The sequence below is a fragment of the Erithacus rubecula genome (genome assembly GCF_903797595.1).
Source record: "Erithacus rubecula genome assembly, chromosome: 10".
NCBI lineage: Eukaryota > Metazoa > Chordata > Aves > Passeriformes > Muscicapidae > Erithacus > Erithacus rubecula.
Window position 1 is genome coordinate 936,427 of NC_136662.1, and position 12,817 is coordinate 949,243.

Sequence of the window (12,817 nt, forward strand, 5' to 3'; positions counted from 1 at the left end):
GGGGCTGGAGTGACCCTGGAGCTGCTGGAATGTTCCTGGGAAGGTGGAGGGGCTGGAGCTGAGTCAGGACAATTCTGTATTGTCCCACTGAAGAGCCTCCAGTGCCCAGGGGGATTCAATCCTGCCCAAGCCAAGGGAAGGAGTTCCCACCCAGCCCTGCTGCCTGCACAGAATCCCAGCCTGGTTTGGCTTGGGATGCCCCTCAAAGGCACCCAGAGCCCCCCCCACGCCTCAGCAGCGACAGACAGGAGGCGGGGCCAGGCGACGGAGCACGTTACTGACTGTTAAGTAACGAGGTGGGATTGATGAATTCCTGTAATTACTGTTAATCACAGTTAGGTAATTAACACCAGCGAAGGTGCTCGGGCGGGATTCGAACCCGCCGCCTCTGGCGTCCCCTCAGCCCGGCCCACCGCCTGACGTCACGCGCGCGTGCGCCTGTCTCGGCCAATCAGCGGCCGGCGGCGGATTTGAACGGCGGGGCGGCGGCGGCGGCCGTTGCGCGCGCGGCGGGGCCGGTAGGGGGCGCTGCGCTCCCCGCCTGAGGGGCCGCCATGGCCGGGCCGGGAGCGGAGCCGGGACCGGGAGCGGAGCCGGGAGTGGGGCTCGGGCCGTACCGGGCCACGAGGCTGGTGAGCACCGAGCGGGGCCGGGAGGGACGGGGACTGGGAGCGGGGCTCGGGCCGTACCGAGCGGGACCGGGAGCGGGAGCGGGGCTCGGGCCGTACCGAGCGGGACCGGGAGCGGGGCTCGGGCCGTACCGAGCGGGACCGGGACTGGGAGCGGGGCTGCTGGAGGGAGCGGGGCCCTCATGGCACCCATGCGAGCGCTGCGGGACGGGAGATGGCTCTGCCCTCGGGGCCGCTGTCACGACAGAGCGGCTGCCGCGACATGTGGGTGCCGTGGGACCCCCCGCTCCCTGTCACGACACGTGTGTGCCCTGCAGCCCCCCTGCCCCGTGCCCGTTCTCTCGGTGTGCCGGCGCTCGGGGACGCCCTGCCCGCTATCGCCGCATGGGGGAGCCCTGGCATCCCCTGCTGTCTGTCGCGATTTGGGCTGCTCAGGGACAGTCCATGATATATGGGAGCCTTGGCATCCCTTGCTCTCTATCGCGACATGGGCTGCTCAGTGACACCCCATGATATATGGGAGCCCTGGCATCCCTTGCTCTCTATCGCGACATGGGCTGTTCGGGGGCATCCCGTGATACATGGATCCCCTGTCATCCTCTGCTCTCTATCGCGACATGCGCTGCTGAGTGACACCCTGTGGTGCCCTGTCATCCCCCTGCCCTCTGTCCCGCTATATTGCCGCCCTTGTGTCGTGACACGCGGGCATCGGCGCCGCCGCTGGGCCGCGCTCCTGTCGCGACAGGCGCTCCGTGTCCCCGCAGTGGAACGAGCTGACGCGCTACTTCCGCGCGGGGATGCCCGTGCGGCGGCACCGGCAGCGGCTGCGCTCGCACGGCAGCTGCTTCACGGCGGCCGAGGCGGCGGACTGGCTGCACCCCGTGCTGCGGAACCACCGCAGCTTCGGGCCCCACGTCAGCCGCCAGCAAACGCTGCAGCTGCTGCGGAAATTCCTCAAGAACCACGTCATCGAGGACATCAAGGGCCGCTGGGGAGCCGAGGACCTGCAGGACAACGGGGCCCTGTACAGGTAGCGAGGGATGAGAATTATTCCTTCTTCTCCTCTTCTCCTCTCCTCCACCTCTTCTTCTCCTCTCCTCCTTCTCCTCCCCTCCTCCTTCTCCTCCTTCTCCTCTCCTCCTCCGCTTCCTCTTCTTCTCCTCTTCTCCTCTCCTCCTCCTCCTCTTCTCCTCCTCCTTCTCCTCCTCTTCTCCTCCTTCTCCTCCTCTCCTCCTCTTCCTCTTCTCCTCTCCTCCTCCCCTCCTCCTCCCCTCCTCCTCTCCTCCTCCTTCTCCTCCTCCTTCTCCTCCTCTTCTCCTCCTCCTCCTCTTCCTCTTCTCCTCTCCTCCTCCTCCTCCACTTCCTCCTTCTTCTCCTCCTCCTCTTCTCCTCTCTTCCTTCTCTTCTCCTCCTCCTCCTCTTCCTCTTCTCCTCTCCTCCTCCTCCTCCTCTTCTCCTCCCTCTCCTCCTTCTCCTCCTTCTCCTCCCTCTCCTCCCTCTCCTCCCCTTCTCCCCCTCCTTCTTCTTCTCCTCCTTCTCCTCCTCCCCCTTCTCCCCCATTTATAATAATATATATTTATGATAAATAATAAGTATATAATTTACTTATTAAACGAGGTTGAGTTTCTCGGTAGATTTTTTTAAAAGTCAATAAATCAAAAGGTTTCAAGACCCGGGTGCTGGGCATTGCACCAAGAGCACTCCTTAACTCAGGGAACACTTCATAAATGCATCAGCCTGTTGAATGTTCATAGATATTTATGTAAAATTCAAACTTGCTCCCCCCAAACCTGTAAATCAATATTTTTACTTTTTTATTATTATTTTTTTTTCCTTGTGGCTGCTCCTTGTTGGTACACTCCTTGATAACAGAGATCAAGAAATCTTTTCCTTGGAGTTTTGGTGTTTGTTACTTTTGTCTTTAAATAGGATCACCTAAGAATGTAAAGAATGTTTTGATTATCCTTTTACCATTCTCTGAGTTAGTTACATGAACAAAAGCTTTTTACATCACCATGTTATAGACCAAGAAAAAATATATTTATCATACCATTTCTAAGTTCTGTTAGAACTTAGGACTCTGAAATTCCAGCTGTTAACTGGCCTCACCTCTCACATTCTGGGTCAGGCTCTGCCAACATCTTCAGCTCAACTTTGGCATCAAGGAAAAACAGCCCAAAGCTAATTTATCATCTGATAAATACAATTTTAAAACCAGTATTTTCCTTTTTTTTAAGTCAATCTCAGAGTCACACTGCTGTGGAATCAGAGATTTTGTTTTGTCAAATCATTTATTTCATTACAGATAAATTCTGAATGTATTTCACATCTCTCCCATTCATTACAGATTTCCTCCAACATCTCCAGTCAAACCTCTCCCAAGCCCACCAAAGGAGAACTTGGGAAACTTCTCTGGAGAAAAAGGAAAATTTTTTAAACTGCCCAGTTCATCCAAGAAGGCTCTGAAAAAACTGGAGGTCCTGCAGTCTCTGGTAACTTCTGTTCCTTACAGCTTTGCACTTGTCTTTGTTCTGTAAAATTTAGTGGCACTGCTCTGTTGTGGAATCTTCCCTTAATAAAAAATAGTTTGGATTTAAAGGAATTGAGAAAAATTAAGAAATAAATTCATATGAGAATTTTTGTTTTGGGTTTTCTTTGTTTTAATAATTCTGAGTGCAGAATTATCCCTGCTAAGGGATTTTAAAGTATTGGGAGGGCTGGAATGTGAAGTCCTAGAAATTATCTGCACAATATGGTCTTGTTGGAATTTAATTTATCTTTGGGAGATAAGGAATAAAAAAATCATTTAATTGGCCATCTCTTTGGAAATGATGGAATGTGTGTGTGGCCCTTGATTCAGCTGAGATTTGTGTGTATAAATTCTGAATTTAGGTTCCAGTCCTAAAGGAGGATAATTCATATATTAACACATCTGGATTTGAGGTGGTTTTACCTTTTAAATTGCTGATTTGGGATTGATCAGGGTTTTTTAAATTTCTTTTTAGTTGTGTTGTTCCATTTCAGTGCTGAGGCTGCAGGTTACTCCCTGGCTCATGTGGAATTCAATGTTCCACAGAATGCCCTGTTCTTCTAATTCCAATTTTCTCTAATTTTAATTGTTTTAAGAGGCTCGTTTATCTTACAGTATAAACCACTCATTTTCAGGAAAACTTAGCCAGACCAAAAGCTGATGTAACAGAAGAAGAGAAGGACACCCTGCAAAGGAGGGAAATAAGCCAGGAAGATGTGCAAGAAACATGGAGAAATATCATCCAGATCCAGTGAGTGAGAAATCCCCCCCAGCACCTCCTCATTCATAGGAAACAGCCCAAGCAAATTTTGCAATTTGTTTTGAATGTATAAAACTATATTTTAAGTTGAATATTTTTTCTTGTTGTTTACACAGTTGTCTAATCTCTTTATTAACATTGAATTGTTGCATTTTGTGAATTTCTGATCCTGTGCTGGTGCTGAAATGTAATTTTGTATTTTTTTTTAAATTGTTGCTGTTTGTCCCAGGGAAAAGTGTGCTCAGGGTGTCTTCCTGGAAGGGAGAAGTTGTCAAAGATAATTTCAGCTCAAAGTTTTTGAATAGATATGGACAGAACTCATTTTCCTTCATGCCTTGCAAATCTTTGCTCTCTCCCTCCCCAGTTTACAAACCATCCTGGGAGTGCCCTCGTTGGAGGAGGTTCTGCAGCCAGCCCAGATCATCCCTGAGTTTGTTGTGTACAACATGAGCAACACCAGCAGGCACGGGGTGGTGATCCTGCAGGACAAAGCAGGTCTTTATTTCCCTGGATTTGCTTCAAAACTCTTTATTTGGAAATAGCAATGCACCTGTTTCACACTCTGTTGTTTGCACTTTTTCCTCAAAGCACAGCACAGCTCAGTGCTTAAATCCCATCCCACCCCTGCCATGGCAGGGACACTTTGCCCAGGTTGTTCCAGCCTGGCCTTGGACACTTCCAGGGATGGAGCAGCCACAGCTGCTCTGGGAATTCCATCCCAGCCAAAAAATCCCTTCCCAATATCCCATCCATCCCTGCCCACCTTCAGCTTCAAGTTATTCCCCTTTATCCTATCAAAATTACATATGTAGCAATATTTAAAACCAATTTTAAATGTCATCTTTTGTACTTCAAGTGTTAATTAATACATGTGAGCCATTATGAGTTAATTATTTGGGCTCATGACTAAATGATGCATTTTTCTGTCTGGATTTCAGAAGACCTCCCTCACTGGGTGCTGTCAGCCATGAAGTGCTTGGCCTACTGTAAGTCACTGAGGAGCTTTTTAATTCCAGAAGCCTCTTTTGAGAGTTGAAAGGGAAATATTTGTGTGTGTGAAATCAGCTGTGATGCTTCAGTTCAGAAACAGGCAAAACCTGTGGGTGGTTTCCTCTAATGCAGTTTTCCAGTGAAAGGGACTTTGCTTTTCCAGCCCCTGGCTTTTAGCTGGACCAAAACATTTCCTACACTTGATATTAAACTGGGCAGATCAATTTGCTTTGGTTTTTAAACAATCAAATATAAATTAATTAGATGAAACCAGAGATAATGAGCTTGTTTTCCATGTGCTGAGTTTCCTTTTGCTCAAGGAGCTTGAACTCCCTGTGGGAGAACTGGGATCACTGTGCTTTGGAAATAAGGGACATATTGAGGGTTAGTTATTACTTTGCTGAGGAACCTATAAAGGCCATAAATTAATTTTTCTTTCTTTATTTTCTTGGTGTGGAGCAGAACTGAGCAGAGTCTTCAGTGGCTGCCTGGAATCTCTTGCACTGCTTTTGCTCCCCAATTGTGCCAAACACAATATTTGTGGATTGTTAATAGGATTCTTTGCTTGTGAAACAAGAATAAATTTAGGCTGATCTTCAGCAATTCCTTTTATTATAATGGGATTGTGGATTTTTGGTGTGAACTTCCTTTTTTCCCCTCTCTTCAGGGCCCAGGAGCAATGACATGAGCCAAGACACCTACAGTGGCTTCGAGCGGGACGTGTTCAGAACAGTTGCTGATTATTTTCTCAGTCTTCCTGAGCCATTGCTTACTTTTGAATACTATGATCTCTTTGTTAATATCTTAGGTATGTATGAATTTAGAAACAGCCAGGGAAGCTCTGTGTTCAGATCAGCTGGGGGACAAATGTGTGATTCAAAGCAGAGCTTGGCCCCCTGATCTGTGTGGGAGCTCCAGTCTGAGGAGGATCATCACTGCTCCATTCTGTATTAGTGTCAATTAAAATGTAGTTCTGCCTCATGATTTCCCATTTAAATTGCTGTTTCAGCTCACATTCTAAATATTCAATAACAAAAACTTTGAAAGATGTGCTTGCTCTGCCTGCTCCTCATTACTGCAGTGTTACCTGGCTTTGTTCTTGCATGTTGGTTGCAATGACTTCGTTAAATTGCTTTGGGACTGAACTAAAGTCTTCTTAATTAATATCTTAATTAATATCTTAGCTTTGTTGTCTGTCTGCCCAGTTAGCAGCTCTCTGAACTGGTTCATTTCCATACCACTGGCATCTTTAACATCTCTTTCATTTCCTGATAGTTATGTGTGGCTACATCCAAATTCCTGGTCTGGGCAGTGGAAAACGTTCTGTCCAAGAGGAGAAATGTGACCCTCAGCCTTCAAAAACTCTTCACTTGAACTCTTTCAAGTCCACTGAGTGTCTTCTCCTAAGCCTGCTCCTCAAAGAGTCTGATGAGAAGGAGGAAGGAGAAGCTTCCAGGTTTCCCTCAGAAGAGCTGGGAGCCCAAAACCAGCATGGAAAGAAATGGCAGCAGCACAAAGTGCCACGTCAGCAAGGCAGTGCTGGGAAGCTGATGGGAGGGAGCTGCCAGAATCTTGCAGGATTCAGGAGTGGCCAAGAGCCACCTGCAGCAGTTAGGACAAGGTGTCACTCCTTGGAAAGAATTGGAGCTGCTGCTTCAAGCATGTGTAATGAAAGAGGATGTGTCCCCCTGAGGGGAGGTGCTGTGAGCACCCTCAGGAGAAGTGACCTGCTGGAGGAGCAGAGAGTGACCTCAGGGGAGGAGCTGGGCTGGCAGAGCTCAGGTCAAGGCCAGAGGCTGAGCAGAGTGCCTGCCCCATCTCCCTGGGCTGCTGGAGCCAAGGGAACCCTGAGCCTGCTGGGCAGGAGGAGCTCCAGGAGCTGCAGTGCCATCAACAGAGCCAGCACTGGGACCACAGGGCAGCCCTGGGGACAAGGACAAGGCTCCTCCTGGGAGGGCTGTGCCAGCAGCACCCAGAGGCTCTGCAGGAGCAGCACTGACCTGGCCCAGGGCACAGCAGAACCTGTCCCCCCCTCCCCCTGGGTGCTGCCTGCCACAAGTAAGGGCTCTCTGCAGCATGCACTGCCTTGTGTGCCCTCACTAACCCTGCCTCCCTCCCCTCTGCCACTCTTGCTAGCTCTGTGGGTAGGCAGAGATGGGTTTGGGGGCTTTGAATTGGCTGAATTGTTTAAGCTGCTGCAGCTCTAACAATTAATGGTCTGTAGTATCTCTGGAGTATGAGCTTGCTGTGTCAGTAATTGGCTTTCCTGCTCAGGTAAGTGATGGGGACAGGGAATGTGCACACACCTGCCTGTTGGAGATGCCTTTTTCTATTCTGTAAATCATTATTTTATGGGAATAATTAGTATCATTCCTTAATTGTATTGTGGCCCTAATTGCACCATAAAGAAGGAAGTTGAAGATGAGCACACAAACAAAGTCCTGTACATTCCCTTCTGTGATTTCTGTGAAACATAAATAATCACACTGAAAAATAAGAAATCTGCAGTACTGAGGTAAAAATATGCTGGAAGCTGCTTCAAATGTTAATGCCAGCTGTCTTTGTGGTTACCTTGCAGATGTGCTGCAGCCTCACCTGGAAAGAATTGCAGTGGAAGCTCTGCAGATCTGCTGTGTGCTGCTGCCACCCCCGAGGCGCAGGAAGCTGCAGCTGCTGCTGAGGATGATGGGCAGGATCAGTGGCAATGTTGACATGCCACAGCTGCACGATGCCATGGGCACCAGGACCCTGGTGAGAGAAGGAAAAGCTCTTCTTAAAGATGATTGCTCAGTCTGGTTTCTCACCCAGCTGCCATTTGGAATCTCAGACTGGTTTGGGTTGGGTTAAAGCCCAGCTTGTTCCAGTTTAAACCTGGCTCTTGGTGTGCATTAGGTGTGGGTAAGGTTGGCTCTGCAGGTTTGAATCACCTCACTTGTCTCAAGATGACCAACTGAAGATTTAGGTTAGATCAGGAGTAGGAAGGAATTGTGGATTCAGAGGGAGGGCACAGAGCAGCTGTGGCTGTCCCTGGAATGTCCAGGGCCAGGCTGCACAGGGCTTGGAGCAGCCTGGGATGGTGGAAGGTGCCCCTGCCCCAACCCAAACCATGGCAGGATTCTATTCCACAGTTGTCTGAAGATGTTCATTTTTCTAGAGCTTAATCCTCTTTCTGCTACTATCCTTTTCCAATATGAATTTTTTAATTGAAAGTGCTGTTCAATTCCAAAGAAATTAATTCACATGAGGAAACAACAATGACTTTTCCTCCTTGTGTGCCCATACCTGGAAGTTGTATTGGAGGGTTTGTGGCTCTGTGGAGTGAGAGGAGGGGGATGAGTCCCAGTTTTTGGTGCTGCTGCCCCTTTGCAGCTGCTGCAGACGTTCTCCCGCTGCGTGCTGCGCTCTGCCCAGGAGGAGGATCTGGATGAGCTCCTGTCCACACACTTGCTCTCCTTCCTGATGGACCATCAGCAGGAAATATTCCAGCTCCCAACCTACCTGCAGGTGGCTGTGCAGGATCACCTGGAGTACCTGAGGAGGGCTCAGGTTGGTGCCATCAGAGCAGGTCATGCTCATTTGTTAATTGCTGCTTCTGAAGTTGGGATTGTGCAAATGAGCCCAGGGCATTCTGAATGTACAGATATTAATGGCAATGTTTTGCAGCCTGTGAGTGGGGGTGGGTGGTTATTGGGACTTACTCAAATAGTGCAGAAGCAGTTGAGTGCATGCAGAGCCCTCTTTTCTTTCAGTGCAAACAGGAAAAAGAAGAAATTTGTGCCATCTTGCCAACATACTCCTACTGCAAACAAATCACTCCTCAGGAGTTTGAAGAACAAAAGGTCTCCACCTCACAGGCTGCAGTGGCAGAGCTCCTGGAGAACATCATCAAGGATAAAAACCTCTCTGTGAAGGACAAAAAGAAAAAGTTAAAACAGGTGAGTTTATTTCATCTGCTTCTGCAGTGCCTTTGTGAGGAAAGGGCTCAGGTACCAGAGCCTGGGGCAGGAGAGGAGCAGAATGTGCTGAGAAATGTTTGTGCTCAAGAGATTTTTCAGAGCTTCATGTGCTCTGCTTGGAATTTTAAAGATGGTTTTTAATGCTGTATCCATGGAGCCAGGCTGGGAGAGCTGGGGGACACTGGAGAGGAGAAGGATCCAGGCAGAGCTCAGAGCCCCTGGCAGGGCCTGGAGGGGCTGCAGGGGAGCTGGAGAGGGGCTGGGGACAAGGGATGGGGGACAGGCACAGGGAATGGATCCCCAGAGGGCAGGGATGGGATATTGGGCAGGAATTCCCAGATTTGCTGTGGCTGCCCCTGGATCCCTGGCAGTGCCCAAGAAGGGTTTGGGATGAGATGGGATTTAAAGTCCCTAAAATCCAAAGCACTCCATAACAATCCAGCCTTGGACTGGCAGCAGGGGTGTAAAAACAATGGTGGAAAACCAGGATCAACCCATCCTGCTGCAGCTGCTGCTCTCCATTCACTGCTCCTGGTGGAATTGCAGCCTCCATCCCAAGTCACCATTACCATGCCATAGCTGGGGTTAAATTCATACATTATTGCTTTTAACACTATTGAATTTAAGAGACCAAACTCTCTGTGTTAAGAATCCTGAAACATTCTTTTGGTGGCCTTGGCTTTGTGTTTTGTAACATTTACACTGCTCAAGATTATCTTGCATTTCTCTGGCCTACCAACAACTTGCCTAATAGTAAGGCTAAAACACAGCAGTTTCTGGCAGGATTTAATCCTGGAGGGTTTTTCTTTCCTTTGGCAAATCTTTCTGCCCAATGGAATAGTTTTGTCCTTGTCCTGGAATCTCCTAAGCAAGTCTTGTGACTCCCATTTGAACAAGCAGCTTTTCAGGGCAGCCACACTTGGCTTTGGTGCCCCCCTGACTTCCATGTGTGTTGTGGAAACTTTCTGGGCCTCTAAAAGTGAGCCTGGTTTGGTTCAACACCATCAGAACTCCTGAATGCAAAGAAGAGTGGTTAATTGTAGTTGATTAAGGCTTGCAGTAAGAAATTATTCACAGCAGCAGGGCAAAGGGGAGGAAATGGGGGCCCAGAGATGGTCCCAGGACTGGAGGTGCCTCAGCAGAGCCAGCACAGGGTGGGCACTGCCCTGGGCCTGCTGGACACGTTCTGCTTGGTGGGAAATGTTGGGAATTCCTGGGAAGAGCCAAATTCATGGCACTTTCTAGAGGGTGAGATCCCAACTGTGTCAACAGCAGAAGTTACAAAGGTGATTTGAATCCATCAGTGGAAAGGTTTGGCTCATGTTCAGATGCATTTGCAGCTTTTCATCCTTTCCTAAAGCCTTGCATGGGAAACAGGCAGAATGTCCAAGTCACTGCTCAGATTCCAGATATTTTCATTTTCATGGAATCAGTGTAAGATCCCTTCCAAAGCAGGCAGAGTCTTGGCTCCCTGCTGGGTAAGGCACATTTATGGCAGGAGTTGTGCAGGCATGGGCCATGCTGTGGCACAGCTGCAGGGGCTGCCTGGGGGGCTGTCCCCTGCTGTCCCCTGCTGTCCCTGCTGTCCCCTGCTGTCCCTGGTGCTGTCCCTGTCCCTGCTGTCCCTGGTGCTGTCCCTGTCCCTGCTGTCCCCTGCTGTCCCTGCTGTCCCTGTCCCTGCTGTCCCTGGTGCTGTCCCTGTCCCTGCTGTCCCTGCTGTCCCTGTCCCTGCTGTCCCCTGCTGTCCCTGCTGTCCCTGTCCCTGCTGTCACTGGTGCTGTCCCTGTCCCTGCTGTCCCTGCTGTCCCTGTCCCTGCTGTCCCTGCTGTCCCTGGTGCTGTCCCTGTCCCTGCTGTCCCTGTCCCTGCTGTCACTGGTGCTGTCCCTGTCCCTGTCCCTGCTGTCACTGGTGCTGTGTGCAGTTCCAGCAGGAATATCCCCACATCTACGGGCGCCGCTTCCCCAGCACCGCCTCGGAGTCGCTGCTCCTGGAGCACAAACCCACCATCAAACAGCCCATGCTGAGCCTCAGGAAAGCCAAATTTCACAGCCTCAGGTACTGATTGCACCTCACCTCAGCCACCTCTGCCTGCTGGAAGCCTGAGGGATTCACCAGAGCAATTGCTGCAGGAGTTTGGTGGCTGTGCTGCAGGAGGAGGAAATGTTTACATGGACACTGTGCTGGAAGTGCCAAAATACCTTTTTTAATTTTTTTTTTGTGCAGATGCTTTGGTATAACTTCTAAAAAAAAATATTTATCTGTTTACAAATTATTACAATATATCAGAGTGAAATGTGAAAATACACAAAATTTATATATGTTTTTTTATGAGAAACTAATGACCTGCCTCTTATTATAACCTTTAAGTGTCTGGTGAGGATTTGTGCTGTTTAGTGCAGATTTTACATGTGTCTGTGTTGTGACCAAGTGCCTTTTTTTATTCTCAAAATGTTTGTCTTTAAACAAAGGAGCTTCAATGAGTTCAGGAGCAGGAGAGCCAGTTCACCATAAATAAATGATTGTCTCACTCATAAATGTTTCTGTTCATATCATCTGTAAAACCCTCAACAGCTTTTTGATATTTATTCATATTAAAAGACTTGAAGTATTTCTGACATTTTCATGGAAGATTCTTTTTGGGTCTGTAGGTGTGATTCTCCAAACAGGAGTGATGGATGGTCCATGAAGTGAGAACAGGATGCAATAATTTTCCCTTAAAAAAAGATTTTGTCAATGAGAAACCCAAATAAGCCTCATTTTATTATGATTAATATATTAATGATTCCTGTGGGGAACTTTGTGCTTTCAGGACAGGGAGCAGCTGTTTCTTTCTCAGAACATCTGTAACCAACCATTTCCAGCACTCAGCACCTGCCTGGACTTGCTTCCAAAGCTTCCTGCCCCATTCCATGTTGCATAAATGCTTTGTTTATGTAGTGTTCCAGTTAAGTAACTTATTAGTGAGCAGCTCACATTTCCCAGGATTTGGCTTTCAAAGGCCTGCCCTCATTATTCCCAGATCTTGATCCAGGTTATTTAATGTTCACTTCTAAGGTTTTGACAGAACCAAAATGGGAATAAATAGAGAAATTACAATTACAGTTTTTCTATAGAAAGGAGAGAGGCCTCAACCATGATCTCAGTGCAGGCTCCTGGTTTTTCTGTGAGAAGCCTGAACTGAACCCTTGTGCAAGTGGAAACTGCCTTGAAAGAGGGAGCAAACAAACAAAAGCAGGGCACCAAGCCAACCCTGACTGGCTTGTAGCAGCCCAGGGAACAGGGGCTGTTTCATGTCTCTTGTCCCTTCACCCCAGTTTGGCTCCCTGGAGCTGTTTCTGTCTGTGAGGAGCACCTGAATGCAGGTGCTGATAAAACACCTTCATCTTCTCCCTGAGAACAGCAGAGCCTCAGGCCTGTCAATGTGTGGAATTGCTCTTTGCAGCACTTTTCATAATTGGTGACTCCTGCTAGGGATGGTTCCTAATGATGAGCTGAGGGGAGACCTCAGGGTGTGCAGCTGCAATCTCTGCTCCTGTGCCAGGACCCCAGGGCACACTGGGGCTGTGCTGGGGAGGTTTGGGGTGGATTTTGGGGAAGGTTTGCCCAGATCCCCAGGGAATGGTCCCAGGGCTGCAGAGCAGCTGCAGCAGCGCCCGGACAGGGATGCTCGGGGGGATTTTGGGGAGTCTGCAGGGCTGTGGTGCTGTGAGTCCTTCAGCTCGGGAGATTCCATGGTGTTTGCCACTGGCATTTTCTCCTCTCTTGGTGTCCCCAGTGTCACATCACTCGTGGAGAGGCTCTGGAGGAGCCAGGATGTCCCTGCAGAGCTGAGTGCTGCTGCCAGCCCCTGGCACAGCTCCAGCTCCGTTTCACTCCTCCCTGGGGTTTTTTTTCTTTGTAATCACTTCTGCTTGGGAAGAATTTAGGTCTCAGAAAAACAGTGAAAGCCCC

At 49.0% G+C, this 12,817-nt stretch overlaps 1 protein-coding gene across 5 annotated transcripts; it reads left to right on the top strand.

Moving 5' to 3' along the window:
- The first annotated feature begins 307 nt into the window (after window positions 1–307).
- On the top strand, window positions 308–11,616 carry DEPDC1 (DEP domain containing 1). Of its 5 annotated transcripts, none has more exons than XM_079314345.1 (12): window positions 308–685; window positions 1,375–1,659; window positions 2,977–3,121; window positions 3,795–3,910; window positions 4,284–4,414; window positions 4,858–4,905; window positions 5,577–5,717; window positions 6,185–6,967; window positions 7,488–7,660; window positions 8,279–8,455; window positions 8,659–8,844; window positions 10,788–11,616. In XM_079314345.1, exons 1-12 carry the CDS (start codon window positions 555–557, stop codon window positions 10,926–10,928), a joined length of 2,457 nt encoding a protein of 818 aa, XP_079170471.1. In that variant the 5' UTR covers window positions 308–554; the 3' UTR covers window positions 10,929–11,616. The 5 variants fall into 5 exon arrangements, with proteins under 5 accessions (XP_079170471.1, XP_079170470.1, XP_079170472.1 ...); XM_079314344.1 differs by having other exon boundaries at window positions 309–632; window positions 1,394–1,659; window positions 6,185–7,016; window positions 7,465–7,660; XM_079314346.1 differs by having other exon boundaries at window positions 311–632; window positions 1,394–1,659.
- Window positions 11,617–12,817: the final 1,201 nt, after the last annotated feature.

What these genes read in the sequence shown, in the direction of transcription:
- DEPDC1 (XM_079314345.1), top strand. Translation starts at nt 555, where the DNA reads ATGGCCGGGCCGGGAGCGGAGCCGGGACCGGGAGCGGAGCCGGGAGTG. An exon ending in CATGAAGTGCTTGGCCTACT is followed by an intron (nt 4,906 to 5,576) that starts GTAAGTCACTGA and finishes CCCTCTCTTCAG; the next exon opens with GGCCCAGGAGCAATGACATG. An exon ending in TCTCTTTGTTAATATCTTAG is followed by an intron (nt 5,718 to 6,184) that starts GTATGTATGAAT and finishes ATTTCCTGATAG; the next exon opens with TTATGTGTGGCTACATCCAA.